This window comes from Diospyros lotus, chromosome 11, assembly GCF_014633365.1.
Source record: "Diospyros lotus cultivar Yz01 chromosome 11, ASM1463336v1, whole genome shotgun sequence".
NCBI lineage: Eukaryota > Viridiplantae > Streptophyta > Magnoliopsida > Ericales > Ebenaceae > Diospyros > Diospyros lotus.
In genome coordinates this window covers 19,339,043-19,361,177 of record NC_068348.1, presented here as the reverse complement: position 1 = coordinate 19,361,177, position 22,135 = coordinate 19,339,043, and the positions used below count along the sequence as shown (strand labels likewise).

The following is a 22,135-nucleotide window of genomic DNA, read 5'->3' as shown; positions in this document are numbered from 1 at the left end:
CTTAACAACGGTAAATCTCTGGCACCAACATATAAGATAATTGTGTTGCCTTTGGTCTAAGAACCAGTAATACAATCGAAACCAGTAACAGATCATAGATACTCTCAACTGTGTGATCAGTCACTTGTGTCACATTCAATACATGTCTAACTAACATCTACCTAATTGTTTACTATATCTATCTCATGAATTATGAGATGTGACTCACCATTATTTATCATTAGTATCTTATACTAATACTAATTAAATGTAGTAACCTATGTACCAGTCTGTAATAAATTAATCATAGCCATTTTCTGAGAAATTTAAGGATTAGGAATCACTTGAAGAAATTCTTGATCCAAAAGTCTGTCACATTTTTTTAACACTTAAGAATAAAACTTTCATTAGGAAATCTAATGACTCGTTTATATATATAAATTGGAGAACTATGAATGAATATATGATATTAAAATATGAAAATATATTTTATTATATTTACAAGATTTATATCATTAGTTCTATAATATAACTACTAGATATCATCTAAATCCAGTATTAATGACACTAATACTAACAAAATCAATCACCCCAAGAGAAGAAAGTATTTGACTAAATTTAAAATTTGGTCAACACTAGTTTTAAAGTTATAAATTAACTTTTTAAAAACGATTATCCTATTTGACTATGAATAACCTTTTTTAAAAACGTCACCACCTCTAAGTTACCCTATTCCTAAGATAATTGCTAAGTTTAAGCTTAGCTTTGAGATTGGTGACGAGGGAAGAAATTGATGGCAAAATCGTCAATGATAAAGCCATAAACTCAACATGGTGGCAAGTAAAAACTTGAAGGGTGTGTTTGATTGAAATTGTTTTTCATTAAAAATGTAACATCAATAAAAAAAAATTCATGAAAAACGTTAAGCAAGCATGGAAAGTTTTTTATTGACGTGACATTTTTTATGGAAAATAATTTCAATCAAACACATCCTAAGAGTGAAATTCTAAAGGAGCATTTGTGAACATTCAAATTTATTATTTATGATGGCAATTTTGTATGATATTATTGTTGTTGTTTAGATTTTTTTTATTTAAAATGACAAAAACTTAACATATGATTTAGTATTATCAATAATTTTTTTTCAATATATATATATATATATTTTCTCTTTCACACATAAAAGGGTTACCTTTTGTAAAAATATAATAATAATTTTCATTTTGTATCATGTTGAAATACAATACTCTCGTCACCTTCATAAATCTCATATAATAATAGGACTTCTCCTTCTTATTTATTCCACCAACAATATTGCAATAAAACTGCTAACTCTCTTTCGAGTCATCTTTACAATTGCTAGCCTGCGTACAAATCAATCCTTTGATTTTGTTCGAGAAAAAAGAAAATGAAAAAGAATTATGTTATTGATATTTTATAAACTACATCATGAACTACATAATACATCATAAATAACAAAAATATTTCTTGTGTCTAACCACATCATGCCGTCTCACCATTTCACGTCGCGTCACCGTCTCATTTCATTATCTTGAATGAGAGATATTTTGAACATTTTAATTACATTATGTAATGTAATTCATAGTATAACTCATGAAATAACAATAGCATTTTTTATAAAAAGAAAATTAGACACCAAAATAAGACAAGACAAGACAGACCAGCATGATGCTGGAGTAACTGAGAGGAGTAACTGAGACACCAGTAACTTTCAAAGAAACTTCCTTCCTTGCACTTCAATTAATGTCCCACCCAAAGCTACATATAAATAAAACACTCCATCTCTCAAACCACAATTACCAATTAAGCAGAGGGACCGAAAAAGGCAAAAAAGAACGAACGAAAATGTGGCTGCAGGGGCGCTGTTCTTTCTTCTTCGTCCTCTTCTTCTTCCTCCTCCATGGAACCCACTTTCCTGTCACCGCACTCTACGGCGACCTAATCAACGCCACCTGCAAACAATGCGCCGACCTGTCGGTGGTCTTCAACTACAACTTCTGCTCAGCTTCTCTCCAAGAGATCCCCATCAGTCATGTCACCAACCTCCAAGGCCTGGCCCTTGTCGCCATGGAGCTGGCCCTGGAGAACGTCACTGCCACCATCTCAACCATCCAGAACATGCTCGACAGCGGCCGCTTCGACCCTTTCGCCGTCGGCTGCCTGAAGGATTGCCTGGAGCTGTACGCGGATTCCTCGCAGGTGCTGCTGAACGCCATTGTGGCTTTCCTATCGGAGCAGCTTGATGCTGCGAACGTGCTAGTGAGCGCCGTGATGGAAACGACGGTGACTTGTGAGGAAGGGTTTAGGGAGAAAGAGGGCGAGGTGAGTCCATTGACGGAGGAGAATGAGAGTCTGTTCCAGTTGAGTGATATTGCGCTTTGCATAATCAAGTTGCTGCCTGTGGCCTTTGGTTCCAAGTTTGATCAATTGAATGTGTAAAACTGATGAAGTTCAAGCCAAGGGATTGGTTAATTTGGTGGTGTCCAGAGATTCTCCCTTCTATTATATTTTTTAGTGTTCATGATGACTGTTACTTTTCAATAAATTTGTTGATACTTGATATTAGATCTTTTGAAATCATGTTTTTCCAAACAAATTTATGAATAGTGTTATGGAGAGTGAGTCTTGTCATAATTAACAATGGAAAGTGATGTGCATGGGGACCAAAATTCAGTAAAATATATTTAGTGGCAGATGAAGAAAATTTTGAGAAAAGCTCAAAGGAAGAGGTGAAGAGAAAAAAACTTGGGGTCAAAGATTCACCCAAGAATATATATTGAGGCAGTTAAGAAGCTTATAAAGGACAAGTTCAAAACCTTGGGTCAAAGATTCACCCAAGAATATGTATCAAGGCAATTATGAAGCTCAAAAAGGACAAGTTGAAAAGAAAGATAAAATATATAAGGGTTAAAATAGAGAGCGAAAAAATTCACAAATCACTTGAGAGATCTTCCCAAAATAAAGGTTTTTGAAAAATTTATTTACTGGACTCTCGACGAAAAGAGTCATCTTTGAGAAATTAATTTGACAGACTCCTAACAAAAGAAAGATTTGGGAGAGTTTTGACAGACTCCTATGAAAATTTTTTTTCAGAAGAGTCCCTAAAGATATTATCAAAATCAAAAGTGTGAACAAGATAACCTAAAATTTTTTTAAGAAAATCTCACAAAAAATAAAACCTATTCACAAGAGTTCAAATCTTAGTTGATTTTGAAATACTAAGGATATTTATTATAAACCTCCAAACTCTCTTATAAATAAGTGATCCCATATTTAGAAAAGGAACTCTGCTAATATTGATTCAAGAACTCTGCAAATTCTTTAGCATTCTTAAAAATCTGTCTTAAGTATCAAAATATTTTTGCTGAAAATGCCTTGCACCATCTGATTGCCTTCTTTTTTGAAGATTCTTAAAGGTTGGAAAATGATTTCCCGACAAATAAATTTATTATTGTATTCAAGCGACAATAAAAATATTGTTTTATTTATTTGTAAGAAAATTACATACAAATAATAAAGAAATAATATTTTCTTACAAAAATAAAGAAATGAAGAGAAGATTACATACAAATAATATTTTCGTTCAATGCCCATAAAACAAGTAGTCGGGTGCAATGCCACACCCTTTAATCATAAATAGTGGTCTTTTTGAATGAACTTAGTTTCAAATTTAAGAAAAATAATTTGTCCAAATCCTAACCAAGAGAATTGTCGATAATGTTTTTTATTTGCAGCTTTTTTCATATAAAATCTTCAAATCTTTTGTGTTATCAAAAATTTTGAAAGACGCAATTAAATGACAGAAGTATAAAAAAAACAAATTTTTAATTTAGAAAATTAGAATGTGTTTGAACTTTGAATGAGAGAGGGAGTTTTTTTCTTTTATGTAACTTATGTCAAAAAAGAAAATTGAGAGGATTTGTTTTGGGGGGGGGGGGGGGGGGGGGAATGAAGAATGGGATTCTTCAGATCTTCATTTTCTATATAGAATTTTTTTTGTTTTTGTTAAAAAAAACAAAAACTACTATCTACAACAAAAGAACCTCTTACAGGGAGAAAAAAATGGAGGATTTGATACAAGGATAATGGGATACGGAGGCGGCGAGCAGTGGGAGGGCTATAACGAATCTGTCATGGAATGCAGAGGATTTGGGTTATGTTTTATATTACCAAAAAAAAAATGCCCTCTCTCACAACTGCTTCGATTTGGCGGGGCTTATTAGCTAGCCTCTTTGTAGACTGGAATCCCCTGCTGAGTGCTTCGTGGTTTTAGTTGCTGATGATGGGGTTGCAAATCTCTTGAAGAGCCAAGTCTACAATATTCTCTTGCCAATCAAACAGTCAAAATTTTATCCCAGTTCTTTAAATAAAAATTGCCACAGGCATAATGTACTAAAGATAATTTCAAAAAACATCACATCATCTGATACAAAGTATGCTAAACGAAACATGCTGCATAAGCTAAAGGAAACACCCTTCGTATTTTTGGTATTCGCTTCATCAACCTGTTTTTTTAACAAGTACACTACTTGACAAAATAACAAATATTATAACCCAAACTAAAGAATAATCCGAACAAAACTGTATGATTGTATGTGAGAATATCGTTTGCTGTCCATCCTTCAGAGTTCAAACGAACCAACCATTCATCTGGCATGGCAGTACTTTACAACACTTCCAACTGGGCGGTCAATTTGGGAAGCTTCCTTGCACTTTCATACATCTGATTAAGTTAATTATACAGCTATACAGGCACCCTTTTGCCACGGTATCGTTCAAAGAGCTGCATATAGGAACAAAAGCGAAGCAAAATTCATGTCAAAGATCGATTTCAGTATGATGCTGAACATAGAGAAGACATCTTCCTGAATGCAAATCATCAGTAAGTAGAAATCTAATCCAGTAGCCATCCATAAAATGGTGTCTTAGGTCATTGGAATAGAAATAGCATAGCATGGCAGGGTGAGACAACATGGAAATGGCCGTGCAAATCTGGTTATAAATATGGCCTTTGATGGTTCTTGGTTTAGGTGACTATTTAGCTCAGATACTGCCAACGTGTATAAGGCTACATCCAAAAGGGATTAAATGAACACATACTTGACCTAATTCTTCCAAATACTTGATCAGTTCTAATTATCTGAGGTTACCTGTCAACTTACTGGCTCAGGTAGCCATCACAGGAATTCCTCTATCCATTTTTGTATTACGTATGGTAATATGCTACATCTAACTGTGAAAGCCACAACAAAGTAACAGTAACGAGAATAGTCTAGATTCTCTGATTAATCACTTCAAGAAGGAATGGAGTGGCATTGATGCAATAAATAAACTGCCTGTTTGAGGCATTTATGTTGTAGCATTGCCGCTCCCCATTATTTCCTGGTCTGCTATGCTTTTTGGTTCATGTAATTTTCGTGTTTGCGGGGTATGCCCCAGTGTTTTCTTGTAGACGCTTTGTGCTTTTTCTTGTTTAATGAATTTTTATTTACAAAAAAAAAAAAAACTACATGATCTGGTTACCAAAGACAGAATATGAATATCATTAAGTCATGAATAAGAAGGGAAATGAACTCATCATTCAAACATTAGTGATAGGTCTATCTTTGACTTAAAGAAATACTTTATATCATTAGCAATCACAACAATTCCGGGACATATCTAGATTTTCTAGTTGTTGACTTCCAGAAGTTTCCACTGGTTCACATATGTCTCAGTTTCTGGTAAGGAAATTGATGCCTTTGCCAATCTACTTTAGTTAAACAAATAATGTGAGCAAAACTTTACTGATGTAGGAAACTGATGTAAAGTCTTGATTGCGTGGGACTTCCTTACTACTTTTCCTATATGTGCCCCCATGGGAAAGAATTAAAAACAGAAGCCTTGACTACACAAAATGGACAACATGAATTCAAAGAATCCAAACTAAATTCAAATTTAAATCACGTAGAAACTTGTGACCCAAATTAGCTTTGGAACAAAACAACTCAGAAATTAATTGAAAATTCTCACTAAAAGAGACATACGAATTGCAAGGTAAACATACCGATCTAAAAAATGGCTGTTGGAGGACCCAACCAAGAATTGGTATCTTCTGCAGGAAAACTGCCAGTGTTGGCCAGAAGCCACTACAAAAAATAAATAAAATAAATAATAAATAAAGCTCCATCAGCAACTTACAATAAGTAATTCAGGCAGAGCACAAGAAATCAATGAACAAAATCTGGCGGACCTGAACAGAACAATGAACCCATATGCCTCCAAAATCATTCCCATTATAGGCCATCCTATGACGACCAAGATGAAGCCCAAACCAAAAGACATTGTTCCCTGTCCAAAATTGAATAGCACGGTGGTAAATAAGAATGGAACATCAGCATACTCAGAGACTGGCAGGAACTAGGACGAGGGAGACAGAGATAACCTTGAAATTGCTACGCTTCATGAAGAACTGCATTGAGGACTTCAGTCCAATAGTTAATATCACTCCTGAGACGAAGAGGATCTGGTTCAGTATCGCCAAATAACACAATGTTAAGGAGGTATCATATTATCAATAAGCTAAATGGGAAAGAGAAAGTAACAGAAGAAGCTGGGTAATGAAAGGATGATCGAAAGTTTACTTACATTACCCATGGCAATTAGTCCCTTGTCAAAGAAGAAAATAATTCCCATGAACGAGAAGAATACACCAAATGCTGTCAATCCAAGCCCAATCTCTGCATCATCACAAGTAATTAAAGTGCTATAGTTGATCAACATTTTGAGATGAATCCAAGAAGGTTCACAGCTAAATACATCTAAATGCACATCTCATTACAAAAATAGGAATCATATTTCAGTTGCTTGGAAATTAAGAAACAGAACATTATGAATGGAATATTTGTTATGGTAGAACAAGCCACCAGAAATATAATTAAGTTTATTCCCTCAACCAAAAGCAAAATCGCATGATTTTTTATTTTTGTCATCATCATCATCATTAAGTGCACCTTATCCTAATTAAGTTATGGTCTGCAGGACATTCAAAATGTCAATTGACTTCTAAAAGTCAGATTGACAATAAAAAATCCATGCAAAAGATCAATGTGGCAAAATTTTATACTGGATGCCCTTCCTAACGCAAGCTTCTAGCAAGGGAAAGATGAGATAAAGTTCCAACATGTCACAACTCAAGGGTAGTTAGAAGGGCACTATTGTAAGAAGGTTGTAGTAGTAGGAGGAGGTATTTTGTGAGTTGTTAGGAGCACATGGGTGCTATTTTCCAAATTGCATTTACTATTGAATAGCCTATAAATAGACCCTAATATGTAAAGAAAGGCATGGAATGAATGAAGTGGATTCTTATCTCCCTAATTCTTTCTCCCTCTCGTTTCCTCTCTAATCTCTCCCTCTCTTTCTCTTTTGATTTCTCTCTTCCTCCTTTAAGTCTATCATCCAGTTTCTCTCCCTAATTCCAATCACAACCCTAGGTAACAGTAGAGATGTGACAAATGGTATTAGAGCCAATCCTTCCTTGGCTGTGATTTCAATCAAACTCTGGTGAAGACGAGGCTGAGGTGATTTCGGAAATCTGTAATTCATGCAAGTTCAAGCAACAATTGAGTCCGAAGAACTTGCATGTGATTGAGTTCAAAATTGAGATTTGGATCTGTCCAATCTGAGAGGTGAAGCGGAATTCAAATTGATCCTAGAAGGCGAATGCTATCGGCTGCGCCAAAATTGTTAAACGGAGGAAGGCGGCTCAAATTGGTGTTGAGATCAGGCGGATTTCGAGTGATTTGAGATCAGGCGAATGACTCAGAATTGAGGTGTGTTGAATCACAGAAGAAGTGAAGAAGTGTGGCGAAGCAAAATCATATCCGATCAAGCAACTTTCAAAATCAGGGATTCATAGCAAGGTCTAATGGAGGTTGATGCTTAGAATCGAAAGACTTATCTTCAGTTGCAGAATCAAAATCGGGAAGGCGTTGCAAGCTGAAAAGAGTTCTGACCGGACATTTATTTAAATTTTCAAGTGAATCAGAGGGCGTAGGGAAAGCAGCATCGAAAACGAGAAGCTGGTCGATGATTGGGTATGGAATCAAACAAGTTACAGAAGGAGATTCAGGAAGCAGCAAACTCTGGGAAATTCTGGAGCCAATTGGACAGTGATTGGGCATGGGTTGGGGCGATTGTTGAATCTGATTGACCGAAGGAAGCTAGCAACCGATTCGGAAGCCTCTTATTGATCCTTGAATCACTTTGATTCCGGCAAACTAGTTGCATGTGGTTGAGGCGAGAAGGCTGAACGCGGTCAGGTGCGGAAATTCAAGTCTAGGTCACTGCATGTGACCGAGTAGTGAAAGAAAGTGCCATCAGAAACAGTCCAAAGGAAAATTCCGCAAGCAGCGATTTTCAATTGCCTTGATTTTGATTGTGATCCTCAACTTAGATTTTGAAGTTGAGCGAGAGGTGAGTCCTAGGCGAATTCTAATTTGACTCGGGCGAGAAGTGAAGAAGTCTTGCGGCTGTGAATTTCAGCTCATATTTGAATTGCCAAAGCGAAGCAGGAGGAATCCTTGGCTATTTGACCAAGACGACTACTGTGAGGTGGGTGATTCTCCTAGGCGACTACTATGAACTGATTTCGGGCGGAATTCCGATGACTTGGGAAAGTGAGCCAATCAAACCATTAAGGAGCTGAAATTTGGAAGGCGACAGTCCTTAGATACTCCATCATAACTAAGGCAGAGGTTTTGGGTGAGCTGGAAGCTAACAGTAGGCTAACTAGAAGGCCGAACAAACTCGATCAGATCTCGAAAATTGATTTGGAGGACATTCAGTAGCAGGTAAAAAGCTGATTCAGATCTAGGATATTGCTAGGGCAAGGTCTGAAGCGGATTAAGGTTGTTGAATTGGAAGTAACAATTGCATTGGCTTGGGTTACTGAATTTTAGTATAGGAAAATTTCTAAAGAGATCCTTGGAAGCTGATCAAGAGGCTGTTGCAGGGTGTAATTTCAAGGAATTGAACTGAGGAAGAGGGTTGAAGGACTAATTGATGCAACAAAGGAAATCAAGGACCTCCGTAGGCAGCTGGACGATTTTTTGATCCTATGTTCGCATAACTTTCAGACTGCTAATCGAACTTTGTCGACTTCAATTCCAAGTGTCGATTTGCCCACTCTTGCTCCATTGGCTATGTCGGTGTTTGACAGAGATAGGCCCAAATGGTGGATCCGACAATGTGAACGGGTGTTCTACCAACACCAAGTAGCTGAAAAGGAGAAGGTAAAAATGGTCGTAGCTAATCTGAGGGGAATTCCATACGTTTGGTTCCTGAATTGGAGCTAGGGAAGGGTGGAATTGAGCTGGCCGCAGTTTGTAATTGACTTGTGTAACCGGTTTGGAGAAAGGACCAAAACCTATATTATCAATGGAGCTTCTAAGGCTGTTAATCTGGAGATGCAAGAAGCTGATGAGGAAGAAAAGGAAGTGGAAGAAGGGATTGAAGAATTGGCGGATGACAGTCCAACGATTGGCAGCATCTCAAGCACCCCCACTGGTACTGAGAATCCGGATGCTAAAACCCTCAATATGACACCATTGGAGGAGGTAACTGTTGAGGATGAAGTCGAGATTTTTGCTAGCAATCCGGGATCCAATGATCTTGGAATGGAAATGACCACAATAGCCTTAGATTGTGGAGATCTTAAATCAATTTCTCTTGAAAGGATAGGAATGGAAAGAGTTGTTGAATTACCCACTATGAATTAGGTAACTCCAACTGAGAAATCAGTCAATTGGGAGGAAACTTGTGCCTTAATTGAAGTGAAAAACCAATGGAGGGCAGTTCAAGATTGGCTAGAGGTTAAGGGAGGATGCTTGCATGAAATTGATTACTCTAAAACCTTCCAGCAGTATGTTTCTGATCTGGAGCAATGGAGGACGCAGAAGGATAAAGCAAAGCAAGATGAAAGAAAGAAAGGGAAGGAATTCTTTGTTCAAGGGACCGAGACCCTTGTTGTTTTGTTTACTCATGTTTCCATCGGTGTAGCAGCAAGACATAATGTTGTTGCTGTTGAGGAGAAAGAAAAAAGAAAGCAAAAGAGAAGGGAAAAACAAGATAAGAAGGAAAAGCGAAGAAGAAACCAATGGGTGAAGATGGACATTGGATGAAGAAACAAAGACTTGGTTGTAATAAGTTTCTTGGGGACAAGAAACCCTTCAAGGAGAGGCGAATGTCACAACTCAAGGGTAGTTAGAAGGACACTATTGTAAGAAGGTTGTAGTAGTAGGAGGAGGTATTTTGTGAGTTGTTAGGAGCACATGGGTGCTATTTTTCAGCTTTCTTTTACTATTGAATAGAATATAAATAGACCCTAATATGTAGAGAAAGGCATGGAATGAATGAAGTGGATTCTTATCTCCCTAATTCTTTCTCCCTCTCGTTTCCTCTCTAATCTCTCCCTCACTTTCTCTTTTGATTTCTCTCTTCCCCCTTTATGTCTATCATCTAGTTTCTCTCCCTAATTCCAATCACAACCCTAGGTAAAAGTAGGGATGTCACACAACACACCTTCATATGGAAAAGTTTCATGAGATGGTGCTGAATAAAGATAATTTATATGGTAGTGTTCCATCATATATTTAATATTGTGAAACCAATTGGACAACATGGAAACACAACAAGATTTCCTTTTTCTTTTTTTCCATATATCAGTTTTACAGAACTAGTTAACATGACATGAATTCCTAGACAGCTTCTTATCAGACGGGTGAGCAACCCAATCTTCCATCCAGCTCCTGCAGCCACAACCTATAAAACAATAGCAATTGGAGTAGAACCCTATCTTGAAAGGTTCTTGCTGTATGATCAAATTTCTCCACAACAATTGAAGTAGCACTAACAAGATATTGCACATTACTGGAGCATGTTGCATGTTTTTGTGTGTTTGCGTGTGTGTTTATCTAGATCACTGGTGATATTCCCTATTCTCTCAAAAGGACACTGATGTTTTATGCTGCAGCCTCCCTTATATGTAAGCGTGCCCCAAACTTCTATGGTAGACCATTCATGCAATAATGCAGTGATGCCATGTGAACTGACAAATTACTCCAGGAACAGAACCAAATTATCCAACCACTGCCTTGTTAATTTGAGAAATTGAGGGTAGGGGATTTTGAATTGGTGCTTCTAGTATGTAATGGGGTATGGCTTCTTGTTGATCATCTCTTAACTCATTACACAGCATATCATGATATTTGGAGTATATTTTAGCTATATTTTCTATCAGCGGATGATATCAACTTCTAAGTTTGGAGGCGTTGTGTTTGAGGCCTGAGCTTCCTTGAGTTGGAGCTAGATCTGTGCTACTTGGTAACTATTCATCTCGATGTGCATAGAGTCAGATTCTGTTAAAAGGAGTCTCCTTTGATTCCAGTCTTTTGTAGAGCTATTATATAATGGTAATATTTTACGTCATATTTTATTTACTTGGTCTCTTTTTTTTTTGGGGGGGGGGGGGGGGGGTTGTGCAAGGGTTGCCCCATCAAGGTGGAATTATTCTTTTTATATATAATTATTCATCAAAGACACAATATTGGAGGTTACATGCTAATTTAACTTATAAAATATGCAAACTAGAGGAGTGTTATATGTTTCTTGTGAAAACCAAAGGGGTTAGGTGTCAATATTTTTTTAATCTTTTAATAAATCTGTTAAGGTCAATTACCAAGGAAGATGTTAGGGATAAAAACAGAAATTCTGCATCTTAGAAAATACTACAACACCATGTCAAGACTAGATGCCTGCATTCATGTGTTAAGGAAGAGACAAATTTCAATATGCCAAAGTAGGGCTTACACAATATAACAATGGACAAAATCTCTTAAAACTAAAACAATTACAAGAGCCACAACCTTAGTTCCACTAAGTGGAGTTGGATTCATAAATTCTAGACCTCCAACCATCTCTATTAAGGGCCATATCCTTTGTAAGACTATTGTATTCTATGCCATGTTTATGGGTTTTTTGCCAAATTTTCTTTGGTCAGCATCTCTTTCTTTTGCTACAAATTTCTTCTATTTCATCCTCTTGCCTCACAAGTGTGTCTATCAGTATTCTTCTTATATGTACATACCATCTTTATTGAGTTTCCCACATCTTATTTTTAGGAGGCACTACTCCAATCTCGTTACATATGATCTTGTTTCTTATTTTGTTTTTTTACTGTATGGTCATTTGTCCACTTTTGCATCCTCATCTCAGTTATGCAGTATGCTCAAATTTTTTCACATCAGTGCTTAATTGCATAACATTTTGAGCCATACAACAAAAGTAATCTTACAATTATCTAGTGAAACTTCTCTTCTAGCTTTAAAGGGATTTTATGATCACAGACATTTCAATTTCATTACATTGTGGTAGAAAATCTTATTTCTCTTCGAAATTAAACTGTGGTAGAAAAAATATGTTTCTCATCAAAATTGGATTGGGTTAATAGTGGGCTTGGTCCATTAATTCAAGACAAATTCAACAATTCTTTATCATGTATTAAGTTATAAGGGGGAGTTTACTGTAATTAAAAATAGGAGGGTGAAAACAGTATATTTTGTAAGTTGACTGTAATGAGTTGTACCTAGTTAGTTGCTGCATCAGCCACTAGTACATTCCCATGCACATGTATGTAATTACCGCACATGGGAGGTTAAGAAATCAGCTATATATAGTGCTGAATTTCCCTTCCGCGGGATATAAAAAATCTAAAGAATATTCAGAATCTTTCTGTCTCTATTCTCTCTCCCTTAATTCTGCATTCTTCTTCTCCCAATTCTCTCTCAATATCTCCCTTCCTTTCTCTCTCAGTCTTTCTATCGATCAAGAACCATTGTCAAATCCTGGGGAGCTAGCAATTCTAGTATCAGAGCAACATTCTTGGGCGTCGATCGTTACCAAAATTCATAATCATGGCCGAAGGAACAAGGATGAGACAAATAGAATCCCAGCTGCAACAAGTAACCACAGCAATGGCAGAAATGCAAACTCAGATGGGAACACTTGAATCTTTTACTAGGAGTCGGAGTCGATTCCCAGATTGATCAAGCAATGAAATGCTAGAGGGTGGGCAGCCGTGAGCAGAGTACTCTACTTCGAGAACAAATGATAGAGCAAATGCAACAGATTGCGCAAATGTTCGCCAATCAGCATCCGGTAAGACTCTCACCCAATTTTCCTCCTAGGGAAAGGACAAAGCCCATTTTTCCTGGAGTGGGAATGGAGCATCAGCCGGTGGGAACGTCAGAGTTCGACTAAGATACGGAAACGGTGGGGAAAATATAAGAGAAAGGAGGCTAGGAGCTCCGGTTAACCACAACCAGCCGAGCTATCCTATGCCAAAACTCGAGATTCTATTGTTTGAAGGTGAGAATCCAGGGTGATGGACAAGGAGATGTGAAAGAGTACTCTCCCTATATCAAATTCCAAAACAACAGAAGATCACCCTAGCTTTTGCTTATCTGAATGATATGGGAGATGTTTGGTATAAGGGTGGATTGCAGTAAAGGAGGGGAGCCCATGGAGTGTGTTTGCTGATGATCTGTGTGTAAGATTTGGGGATAGGAGAATGAGGGATATAGTTGAGGAGTTTAATAAACTCAAACAAAAAAGGATAGTACAAGCTTACCAGCTCAAGTTCGAGGAGCTAAGATCCTAGATGATGGTGCACAACCCCCATTTTTTCGAGGAGTATTTTGTTTCGAGCTTTATTAACAGCTTGGGGGATGAAGTGAAGCCCATGGTGAAGATGATACAGCCCCAAACGATGAAGCAGGCTGCAGAATGTGCAAGGCTACAGGAGATGAATATTGAAGCACTGATTAAAAAATAGAGGAATCAGGCAAGGGAAGTAATCGCAGGAGGGTGGCAGGCTGGAAGTAGAATGGCAGCAAGGGAAGTGGGATCCCATAGTAAGGGTGTCTTAGCCTTACCTCCCACCAACCCTACCCCGACCACTGGAAGTAAACTGATGGAGTAAAGACGATTAGCTGGGCTATGCTACAAATGTGGAAACAAGTATTTCATAGGCCATAAGTGTAAAAGACAATTGCTACTATTAGAAGGAGAAGATGATGACATTGAGGAAGGAGAGGAATTATCGGAGATTGAGAGGAAAGACCAAGGGGAGAATTCATTACATGCCTTGAAAGAGGTGAACAATAGCTCAAGGTGGAAGGAAAAGTAAACAACAGTCCAATCATGGTACTCATAAATAGTGGGAGTACCCACAGCTTCTTGGATGAAGCTATGGTGAGGCTAGGGTGTGAAGTCGCTCCTTCCCACCCCTTATCAGTAACCGTTGCTAACAGCAACAAGGTGATGAGCCAATTGTCATGTAAGGGTTTCTGATGGGAGATGAATGGAAAAAAAATTTCAACTGATTTGAAGCTACTCAAGTTGGGAGGTTACAATGTGGTGTTGGGAGTGGATTGGATGAAAGGAATTAATCCAATCAGCTTTGATTTCAATAAAATGGAGGTAACTTTTGAGAAAAACGACAGTAAGAAGACCCTAGCGGGTAATCAAGGGATGGGAGTATACAAGATGATTTCGGGTAAAAGGCTACAACGGATGTTCAAAACTAGATTCACCAAAGTGGCTCAACTTTTCTCTATCTAGGCAGTGGAACCTATAGGGGAGACAACAAGACAAGAAGGGGAGTTAAAGGTGGTTGTTAGCAGCCAACCTCACACCCAAAGAAAGGTACAAGAAATTGATTCTCTTAGTCTACTTTTGATTGAAAATAAGGACCTCTTTGCAGAACCCCATTCCCTTCCACCCAAAAGACCTTTTGATCACTCTATTAACTTGAAACCCCATGCAGAGCCTATTAATCTAAGGTCATACCGATATCCCCCCAAATAGAAAACTGAAATTGAAAGACTCATCAAGGACATGCTAAACAAATCACTCATCCAGCCCAACAACAGTCCTTTTGCTTCACCCATTTTGCTTGTCAAAAAGAAAAATGGTTCATGGAGATTTGTGTTGATTATCGTCAACTAAACTCCATAGCCATCAAGGACAAGTTTTCAATACCCATTGTAGAATACCTACTTGATGAGCTTAAGTATGTCACTATTTTTACCAAATTAGATCTTAGATTAGGTTATCATTAAATTCAGATGAAACTTGAATATTTCCATAAAACAGCATTCAAAACCCATTAAGAACACCATGAGTTCCTTGTAATATGCCCTTCGGTCTCACCAACGGCCCGGCTACCTTCCAGTCTTTGATGAACCGGATTTTTGAACCATATCTACGACAATTCATTTTGGTATTCTTTAACAATATGTTAATCTACATCCCCTCCTTTGCTCAACACATTGACTAGAAAAACCACTTTTGAGATCCTTAGGTCCAATCACTTGTATATTAAAGAGTCAAAGTGTGCCTTTGCTCAAGAGTAAGTGGAGTACTTGGGCCACATCATATCTAAAGGGTAAGTACTGAACCTAGCAAGGTGGCAAAAATGTTGGAATGGCCTAGGCCTAATAATGTGAAGGGACTTGGGCGATTTTTGGGGTTAACTGGCTACTACTGTAGGTTTGTCAAAAACTACAACATTATCAGTCGACCTTTAACTGAATTGTTGAAGAAAGATGGATTCCGTTGGGGCCAGGAGGCAAAACACGCTTTTTGTGAACTTAAGGAGGTTGTGAGTAAGGTACCAATTCTAGGCCTATCGAATTTCAACAAACACTTCAGAGACATATGCAAGTGCAAGTGGAATTGGGGTTGTTTTGGTTCAAGAGGGTAGACCCTTGGCCTTTCTTTGCAAAGCATTGGCACCTAAACACATGGGGTTAAGTATATATGAGAAGGAACTCCTAGTTGTATTGGTGGCAGTGGATAAATGGCACCATTATTTAGAAAGGGTAAATTTGTGATTAAAATAGACCGTGAGAGTCAGAAATTTTTGTTGCAACAGAGATTACATACTCACTTGCAACAAACGGGTATGACTGTTGTAATAATTGCACAACTCTCTCTCTATCAATGACACTCGCACTCACAACAAATCTCTCTCACAGAATCACTCAACTCTCTAATATCGCAAGAATTAAAGTAACATAAGAAAAGAAGAACACCAACACATTTATCCTATTTTGGTCCTTTAACAAGACCTACATCCAGACTGCCCGAGGCACTTATCTCCACTATCTTGAATGAAAACTAAGGATTACGTGCACTATAACTCTCACCAGCCTTATACCTAGGACTGCAGCAAGTTTCCCTTACCCAAGAATACAAAGATATACCCTCTTAGTTCTCAAGTAAAACCTTGCGCATACTCCTCTCACCCTCTCATCCCAAGACAATACAATCCCTCATTAAATGCCTCACACCCGACCTCTATTTATACATCATAGAGGCGATAAAACTGAAAGCTAACTAAACCGGTAGTTACAACCAACTAACCGGACTTAAACCGCTAACTAACCCTTCTAGAAACAAACCTTCTAGAATAACACAAGTGATATACAAATGCTAACAGCATAAAACCCTCCCGAGATAACCCAAAGCTAATCTAATACAAGTGATTACAACAATGACAAAGCTAAGGGAATGGATTATTCTACATAGTATAAGAGGGGGAAGGAAAACCTTACAACAGATGCCTTATCGCGGTGTTTTGAAAAGGACAACTCAGTTGCGATAACTATGGTAATTTTGGATTGGTGCCAAGAAATAAATTCGAGTTATGAAATAGATGGTACAACTAAGGAGCTACTACAACAGTTAGTAGTCAATCCAACCGCTAAACTGGAGTATACATTGACCAATGGCATCATAAGGTACCAAGGGAGGTTGGTTTTGGGGAATGATGAAAGATTCAGACAGAAGGTGATTGAAGCTTTGCATAATTCACCCCTTGGAGGACATTCTGGTATTATAAATACTTAACACAAAGTTAGACAACTTTTCCAATGGCCAGGATTAAAAAAGGATGCCATGGAATTTGTAATGGGGTGTGACACTTGCAAGAGGTGCAACACAGAAAATGTGGCCTATCCGGGGCTACTGCAGCCATTAGAAATTCCAGGGGGATCTTGGAAGAGCATATCCGTGGATTTCATTGAAGGATTCCCAAAATCGGAAGGGAAGGATTGTATTATGGTGATTGTAGACAGATTCACCAAATACAGCCATTCCATTGGGCTTTCTCATCCTTATACTATGTGGGAAATAGCCAAGGTATTCGTGGATCCTATAGTAAAATTGCATGGGGTGCCTAAGGCTATAGTGTCGGATAGAGACAAGATCTTTACTAGCCTACTATGGAAGGAATTAATGAGGTTATTGGGAGTCAAACTCAACATGTCTATCGCTTACCATCCTGAATCCGACGGACAAACAGAAAGGGTTAACCAAAGTCTAGAGATATACTTGAGGTGTTTGTATTTCTTACAACCCAAGTCCTAGCACAAATGGTAGACTACATCACAATGGTGGTACAATTCCTACCACCATAGTGCCATAAAAAGGTCTCCTTTTGAAGCCCTTTACAGCTACAAACTGCCTTTACTTCCAGCATTGGGAGATTCCTCAACAATGGTAACTCTAGACACTTACCTCCAGCAAAGGCAACAAGCTCTACAGACTACATATAATCAAAACTGAGTTGGCCAACTCAAAGAACAGAATGAAGCAGTTCGCAGATAAAAGGAGGAGTGAAAGGGAGTTTCAAGTGGGGGATATGGTATATCTGAAGCTTCATCCGAGACACTTAAGAGCCTTAACTCAAAACCCTACCTCAAAATTGCAACCAAAGTTCTATGGTCCATATTTCTCATAACTGCCAAAGTGGGAAGTATGGCTTATGGGCTACAACTTTCGGAGAGCTCAAGCATCCACCCAGTATTCCATATTTCTCTTCTTAAGAAATCGGTAGAAACACATCAGGTGAGTCCAATTCTGCCTACTCCTCTCTATGCTGGAGACAAGCCTAAGGAACCTACGATTATTCTGGATAAAAGGGTGATATACAAGCACGGGGCTCCCATCACCTCAAGTATTAGTCCAATGGTTGGGCCTTCAACGAGACAATAACACCTGGGAATACCTTCCAGATTTACTCAACCGATTCCCCAGCATGGTGAGCCTTCTCAGCATTTTTTGAGGACAAGAAAATTTTGATGGGGGGGGGGGGTATTTGTCATGTATTAAGTTATAAAGGGGAGTTTACTATAATTAAAAATAGGAGGGTGAAAACAATATATTTTGTAAGTTGGTTGTAATGGGTTGTACTGAGTTAGTTGCTATATCAACTACTGGTACATTCCCATGCACATGTATGTAGTTACTGCACAGGGGAGGTTAAGAAATCAGCTATATATAGTGATGAATTTCCCTTTCACGGGGTATGAAAAATCTAAAGAATATTCAGAATCTTTCTTTCTCTATTCTCTCTCCCTTAATTCTGCATTCTTCTTCTCCCAATTCTCTCTCGATATCTCCCTTCCTTTCTTTCTCAGTCTTTCTATCAATCGAGCACCATTGTTAGATCCTGGGGAGCTGACATTCTTCTCTTTCATTTAAATTCCCCAGACATAAGGAAATAACAAAAATCTCTACATTCTCCAATATATCCTAAAAAGGTCATTTTATACATGTCACTATTAAATCCTAGTAAAGTATTGACATCCTAATTAAATTGGATCGAAAGAACCAACATAGAGAGGGTGAGCCTTGCTAACAATGGCAAGATTGCTCCTCTATGATTGAAAGGTCATGAGTTTTGAGTTGTGGAAACAACCTCTTTGCAAAGAAGCAAGTAAAAGGGTGTGTAGAAATATGATCCTTCCCCGACCCTCACATAGGGTGGAGCCTTGTGCACTAAGGGCCCCCTTCAAGAAATTGACATAGAGTGAATCTATATGATCCAAATATAAAACTAGGTTAAAATCAAATTGGATGAGCTAATTTAGATGGTTCAAGCAACCAAAACCAGTCCAAGTAGAACCTGGCTCAAACTAGGTCAATAGACCTTACTAATTTGGCTTATATCTCAATATCAAAAGGTCTACAAGATCAAAATTAACAATATTAATTAAAAATACATAAATCAGGTCAAAATACCATATTGGGTCACAATATTCATGCTATTTGAATCTGGACCTCTTCTCATAAGACCAAATGCCAAAACAAGCCAAAATGCTATATTGGCTATGTTGTGATGAATGGTGAACTGTTGTGCATAGGTCAACATTCTCTCTTGCATTTCCTCTGTGTGTGTGCATTTGTGGGATGAAACAAGTTGAGCAGGTATCTTTGCTTGATATGTCGCCTCAGGAAAGGCTAATAGGCATGCTCTCTTTTGTAAATTATTGTCCTAACCAAGCTTCAACTCCAAATTTGGATCCAAATTTTTTAGTTCTTGGTATATATCAAAGTCGTGATTATTGGCTCAAATACCACTTCTGAGGATAAAACAGAAATTCTTTATAACTCTAATACTAGTTGCTAGGGATAAACACAAAAATGTAAATTTAACTGGATTGGCTAGATGCCTACATCCATGGGTGAAGGAGCAACAAACTTTATTTCATCAAAGTAGGATCTATGACAGAACAATGGAGAAACTCTCTCAAATCCTAAACCTAAATAAATCTATGCCCTCAAGGATCCAATTCTGCTCATACTCTGCAATGTTATTGGATGCACCAATCCTCTGTGATATTGAATTAGAATAAAACGATCCTATTTCTTCTGTAAATTAGATTGGCGTACAAAAATCCTATTTTTCCTCTAAATAGGATTAAGTTAATTATTGGGCCTGACCAATGAATTCAAGACAAACTCAACAAGAGCTAGATGACTTTTTAAGTATATGGAGTCAATGTCTTCTCTGTGCAAACTAGATGGGTTAAAAAGTAATTATCCCTATGGTGTTCACAGTCCTTTCTGTGTGGTGGACAATAACAACAAAATTCATCAATTCCTTTACATTCCTCGTCACTTAAATTGAAACTAATGAAACTAGAAAAAGTAATCACTCTGACAGCCAGATCCTAAGAAGGCAGTACTTTAGGAATGAGTGATGGACACCAAGTGTAATGTACTACCTGGAACTATTGGCCAATCAATCAACCAGATGAACTAAATCAAGTTGGAGGTAATCTGAACAACTGAAAAGGACTCATATAAAAGTATTAATGGAAAATGCATGGGAAATACTGTGGATCAAACTGAGGTTACTGACAGATAATTTTGGGCCCTATGCAAGTACCATTTAAGCTAACTCACAAAGCCCCAAATTTAAATTTCTATCCCAAAATTCGTTCCTCGTTTGTTTCTTATTAATCAGCATAGAAAGAGACGAGAAAGTCGAATCATAAGCAGCAAAATGTATGTGCGTGTATTATAGCAGGGAGAAGTAAACTCCGTGGACTCACTTTTTCGGTCATTCATTTCGAAGGAAACCATTGTGTCGAGCCCGATTAGATGCTTGAACTGCCGCAATCCCAACAACTTAAACTGCGCAAGAAATCAAGCAAACACAAACAGATCAGCTCGAAGAAAATCAATTTTTCAATTCCAATAAGCATAACAGAAAACAAAAATCAACTCAAAGCCACCCTGATTTCAGGTTTAGGGTTTCAATACAGAAAAATCGTTCTTACTTCAGCAAATCTGAGGAAAATGAACCGAAACAGCGATCTTCGGAACCCGTAAGATTAAACTAGTTTTGCGACTGTAGAACCAACGCAACTTCGAGATTCTACGAACCCCATAAAACTGGGAGTTATATTTTATATATACACACATATATATAGAGGTGGGAGGGGGGTTGAAAGAAACGGAGGTGACCCTGAATTAGGAAAAAATGAATTCCGTTTCGTTAGATTTAAGAAAAATGCAGACTGGGCAAATTTTATATTATTATTTTTAAGATTTGCTTAAATTATATTAAATTTTTATAGATAAAACAAGTTTTATTTGAAAATATTGAGTTTGATGACAAAGAATCACTTTTTAACTCTGCCGACATTCGGAATTGGTCGACGGTGATTCGTTGGCCCGTTCCGATGAAGTGGATTCGAGAGAGAGAAAACAGGATGCTTGATTCAATGCCTTGACCCGCCCGCCGACCCTTCCTTGCAAAGTACTCCAATACCCAAGTCAGTGAGCAAGTAAGTGTGTAAGGTATTCGTATGTGGACTCAAGAAAAACATACCCTGGCTCTCAGAAGAGCTGGCTGATATATAGGAGGGCATGCCTGATTAGTGGTTAATTTTGTAAAATTTTGTTATAATTATAACTCCCGTTTTGATTTTAAATTGGTTTAATTGAATAGTTATGTGTAATATATATATATATATATATATATTATAACATAATACATATACTCAATGGAGTGCATGCATGGAGCATCATTTATATAATATATAAGTATATAATATACCATATAATATATCATATAAATATATACGTAATATATAATTTGATAACACTTAATTATTTGCTTGTAGACATAAAAAAGTGGGCTTGGATACTCAAATTAAATTGAAGAATGAAGAATTAAAGCCCATGAAGAATTAAGCCCAACTTGAGCAACCCATGGAAGATATTATTTGCAGAAAGCCCAAGCATTATTTTTAATCCTAATGAAGATCAAAAACCCAATTGTAGAAATTTATTTTTTTTTAGTTTTAAATATTTCTTTTGTGAGTGCTTTATTAGATGTGTTTTTTAGCTAAAATCCATTTAACTATTAGGTGTGTATTATATCTAAAATCCATTTAACTTTATGAGTGCTTTATTAGGTGTGTATTTTAACTAAAATCTGTTTAATATTAGGTATGTATTATATCTAAAATCCATTTAACTTTAAGTGTGTGAGTGTCCATTAGATATAATTATGTCTAGTTAAATAATTGAAATTGTGTGATTTGCATTGCATCTTGTGGGTTATAAATAGCTTACTTGATTGCATTTGTAAGGGAGATTATTATTCTTGAATCAAAGTTTAATTGTTTCCTTAGAATTCTCTCTTTGATAATTGTTTTTGTTCTCTCTTATTTTCTCTATTGTTTTATCTTGTGATCTTACTTCATTTCTTTCTTCTTTTAAATTCTTATGTAATTTA

The 22,135-nt window shown here is 37.3% G+C and overlaps 2 protein-coding genes across 2 annotated transcripts; one reads left to right on the top strand and one right to left on the bottom strand.

The window, feature by feature from the left end:
- The first annotated feature begins 1,808 nt into the window (after positions 1–1,808).
- On the top strand, positions 1,809–2,565 carry LOC127813435 (putative invertase inhibitor). The gene has a single exon (XM_052354395.1). The coding sequence runs from the start codon at positions 1,846–1,848 to the stop codon at positions 2,437–2,439; it is 594 nt and encodes a 197-aa protein (XP_052210355.1). The 5' UTR covers positions 1,809–1,845; the 3' UTR covers positions 2,440–2,565.
- A 1,771-nt stretch (positions 2,566–4,336) lies between these two features.
- On the bottom strand, positions 4,337–20,861 carry LOC127813731 (vesicle transport protein GOT1-like). The gene is made up of 7 exons (XM_052354859.1): positions 20,670–20,861; positions 20,442–20,523; positions 6,628–6,719; positions 6,425–6,505; positions 6,233–6,330; positions 6,047–6,128; positions 4,337–4,783 (listed from the first exon to the last, which is right to left on the bottom strand). The coding sequence occupies exons 2-7, from the start codon at positions 20,470–20,472 to the stop codon at positions 4,745–4,747; spliced, it is 423 nt and encodes a 140-aa protein (XP_052210819.1). The 5' UTR covers positions 20,473–20,523; positions 20,670–20,861; the 3' UTR covers positions 4,337–4,744.
- Between the last annotated feature and the right edge of the window lie 1,274 nt (positions 20,862–22,135).